A 3,920-nucleotide genomic window follows, 5' to 3' on the forward strand; every position below is an offset into this window, starting at 1 on the left:
AGGAAATTCACAACTCTAACATTCATTTCTTTCCTAATCATTAGAATTTCCATTCTTATAAAATTCTAGGTACCACCACACAACAAATAAAGGAACATTAATCAATACTATTAAGATATGGAAACAATATCAGCAGCTATCACAAAAAACAATGCCAATGAATCATTCTGCTTGATTCATGCTAAGAATAATAACGACATGAAAGTGAATGAAGCTGATCCTTTGAATTGGGGTGTGGCAGCTGAGGCAATGAAAGGCAGTCACCTTGATGAGGTGAAGCGTATGGTGGAGGAGTACCGGAAACCGGTGGTCCGTCTTGGTGGCGAGACACTGACGATTTCTCAGGTGGCTGCCATTGCTGCACATGACCATGGTGTGCAGGTGGAGCTGTCTGAATCTGCTAGGGATGGAGTTAAGGCCAGCAGTGACTGGGTGATGGAGAGTATGAACAAAGGCACGGACAGTTACGGTGTCACCACCGGGTTCGGCGCCACCTCACACCGCCGTACCAAACAAGGTGGTGCTTTGCAGAAAGAACTCATAAGGTATTATTCTTCATTTGTACGTCTTTTTTTTTTTAATGAATCATACGTTTCATATATACGTTTTTTCTTTCTTAATTTGCATATCTCAATCTGCAACTTTTAAGTTTAAATTATTCCTTTGATTTAAACTTTAAATTATTAACAATCACTTAAAAATTAATCCTGCATTTCATATATAAAATCAATAAATTAAATATATATCATATATTTTTTTTCTTCAAAATTTTATCCTTATTTTGCTGGATTGCTATGATCTACTATCATTTGTAACCTTTCGTTAAAAATAAAAAAACAAACTATTTGCAACGTTTTTGGTACATCTATTTGTAACTTTTAATTGGTTAATAAATAATAAAAAAATGTAACTTGTCAACGTCCTACTTTAATATAAAAACAAGTGGTAGGGTATTCTAACCACTTACTATTAATACATATATGTACTTGCGTTTTAAATTTAGGAGAATGTTATGATTTTTTTTTAAGATTTATTTAAATGTGCAACTTTTTTTTTTTTTGAAAGAAAATGTGCAACTTGTTAGGTTACTTCTTTTAAAAAATTGGAAAGTTTACAAGTAACATTTTTTAGGGGTAGCAAGAATACAGAAGAAAAGAAATGGTTCTGATGCTTATTCTGCTTGTTTTTCAGATTTTTGAATGCTGGAATATTTGGAAACGGAACTGAGTCAAGCCACACACTTCCACACACAGCAACAAGAGCTGCTATGCTAGTGAGAATCAACACCCTCCTCCAAGGTTATTCAGGAATTCGATTTGAAATCTTGGAAGCCATCACAAATCTCCTTAACAACAACGTTACTCCATGTTTACCACTTCGCGGTACAATCACAGCTTCAGGAGATTTAGTTCCTCTTTCATACATTGCTGGTTTACTAACCGGAAGACCAAATTCCAAAGCTCATGGACCATCTGGAGAAATACTTAATGCAAAAGAAGCTTTTACATTGGCTGGAATCAATGCTGAGTTCTTTGAATTACAACCAAAAGAAGGCCTTGCCCTTGTTAACGGAACAGCTGTTGGTTCCGGTTTAGCTTCTATTGTTCTCTTTGAGGCTAACATTTTGGCTGTGTTGTCTGAAGTTCTATCAGCTATTTTTGCTGAAGTTATGCAAGGGAAGCCTGAATTTACCGATCATTTGACACACAAGTTGAAACACCACCCTGGTCAAATTGAGGCTGCTGCTATTATGGAACACATTTTGGATGGAAGTGCTTATGTCAAAGCAGCTAAGAAGTTGCATGAGATAGATCCATTGCAGAAACCAAAACAAGATAGATATGCACTTAGAACTTCACCACAATGGCTTGGTCCTTTGATTGAAGTGATTCGATTCTCTACCAAGTCAATTGAGAGAGAGATCAACTCTGTCAATGACAACCCTTTGATTGATGTTTCAAGAAACAAAGCTTTGCATGGTGGAAACTTTCAAGGAACACCTATTGGAGTATCCATGGATAATACACGTTTGGCTCTCGCATCGATTGGCAAACTTATGTTTGCTCAATTCTCTGAGCTTGTCAATGATTTTTACAACAATGGATTGCCTTCAAATCTTTCTGCTAGTAGAAATCCTAGCTTGGATTATGGTTTCAAGGGAGCTGAAATTGCCATGGCTTCCTATTGTTCTGAGTTACAATATCTTGCAAATCCGGTTACAACCCATGTTCAGAGTGCTGAGCAACACAACCAAGATGTGAACTCTTTGGGTTTGATTTCTTCTAGAAAAACATATGAAGCCATTGAGATCCTTCAGCTCATGTCTTCCACCTTCTTGATTGCACTTTGCCAAGCAATTGATTTAAGACATTTGGAGGAGAACTTGAAAAACTCAGTCAAGAACACCGTAAGTCAAGTTGCCAAAAAGACTCTTACCATGGGTTTCAATGGAGAACTTCACCCTTCAAGATTCTGTGAAAAAGACTTGTTGAAAGTGGTTGACAGGGAGCATGTATTTGCTTATATTGATGATCCTTGTAGCGCTACATACCCTTTGAGTCAGAAACTCAGACAAGTGTTGGTAGATCATGCACTAGTTAATGGAGAGAGTGAGAAGAATTTGAACACTTCAATCTTCCAAAAGATTGCAACTTTTGAGGAAGAGTTAAAGGCCCTCTTGCCAAAAGAGGTTGAAAGTGCAAGGACCGCATATGAGAGTGGAACCCCAACAATTCCAAACAAGATCAATGGATGCAGATCTTATCCACTTTACAAATTTGTGAGAGAGGAGTTGGGAACTAATTTACTAACCGGAGAAAATGTCATTTCACCAGGTGAGGTGTGTGACAAACTATTCACAGCTATGTGCCAGGGAAAAATCATTGATCCTCTTCTTGAATGTTTGGGAGAGTGGAACGGTGCTCCTCTTCCTATTTGTTAACTTTGTTGGTTACTTTTTAAAATGCTTTATTTGTATTTATACAAGTGTATCAATAATCATTCGGATTTTTTACCTTTAACTAATATGAAAAGGTTCATTTCAAGTTTCTCAGATATCAAAGTGAAATTTGTAATTTACTTTTAGGATCTTTTAACGAGTGTTTGTTAAGAAACTAAATTAGAAGTTATAAGAGAGGTGTTGTGTTAAAAAATTCAAATGTTTAAAATTTTAAAGTATTGAATCTTCATTCCAAGACAATATTTTCACATTTAGTGTCTTAAGGTATACCTTCAAGACATGTGCTAGTATTATCCTTTAGTTCAACTGTGCAACCATATAACTTATCACATATATAACTTTTAATGCCAGTTTTAGTCTCCCAACAAGTACATGGTGGTTAATTAGTCAACAAAATTAGCCACAAATTCACCTTTGGAAGAAAAAGTATAAAATTATTACAATTTATTAATTATAAATTTGTATAAAATTATTGTATAACTTTTTTTTTATAATTATTGTATAAAATTTGAAGGTATTGAATTTATATTCCAAGATAATATTTTCACATTTGGTGTCTTAATATTTGTTTTAGGGTGTGTGTGTTAGCATTTTCTTACTTCTATAATATTATAGTTTTATTTCTTTGTCGGATCCTTTAGTTCAACTATGCAACTATATATTACTCATCACATCTGTGATAGAAAAAAACTTTTAATGTCAATTTTAGTTTCCCAAAAAATACACAGGGATAATTAGTCAACAAAATTAGCCACAAGTTCGCTTGTAGAAAAAAATTCTGAAGTCACAAACGAGCCACAAAAAATTAGAAAGAAAACTCGTTTGTACGTGACGGAGAATGTTGAAAATTAAGAAGTCTTACGTATGAGGAGATCAAGGATAATAAAATTGTTTATAAGTGGTAAAAAGTTTGAGTTCATTGGTTCAAACTTTTGAATTGTGGGCCTCAACACTAAAAACA

General features: G+C 34.7%; 1 protein-coding gene across 1 annotated transcript; it reads left to right on the forward strand.

The window, feature by feature from the left end:
* On the forward strand, positions 1–3,506 carry LOC146910525 (phenylalanine ammonia-lyase-like). Its single transcript, XM_085731117.1, has 2 exons — positions 1–545; positions 1,192–3,506. The coding sequence occupies exons 1-2, from the start codon at positions 118–120 to the stop codon at positions 2,939–2,941; spliced, it is 2,178 nt and encodes a 725-aa protein (XP_085587243.1). The 5' UTR covers positions 1–117; the 3' UTR covers positions 2,942–3,506.
* Positions 3,507–3,920: the final 414 nt, after the last annotated feature.

Source organism: Medicago sativa, chromosome 7 (assembly GCF_051527215.1).
Source record: "Medicago sativa cultivar Bolivia chromosome 7, Bolivia_mono, whole genome shotgun sequence".
In the NCBI taxonomy this organism is placed as follows: domain Eukaryota; kingdom Viridiplantae; phylum Streptophyta; class Magnoliopsida; order Fabales; family Fabaceae; genus Medicago; species Medicago sativa.

Excerpts from the sequence above, each read along its gene's own strand:
- LOC146910525 (XM_085731117.1), top strand. The coding sequence starts at position 118 with ATGGAAACAATATCAGCAGCTATCACAAAAAACAATGCCAATGAATCA. Across the intron at positions 546-1,191 it reads TTGCAGAAAGAACTCATAAG|ATTTTTGAATGCTGGAATAT; the intron begins GTATTATTCTTC and ends CTTGTTTTTCAG.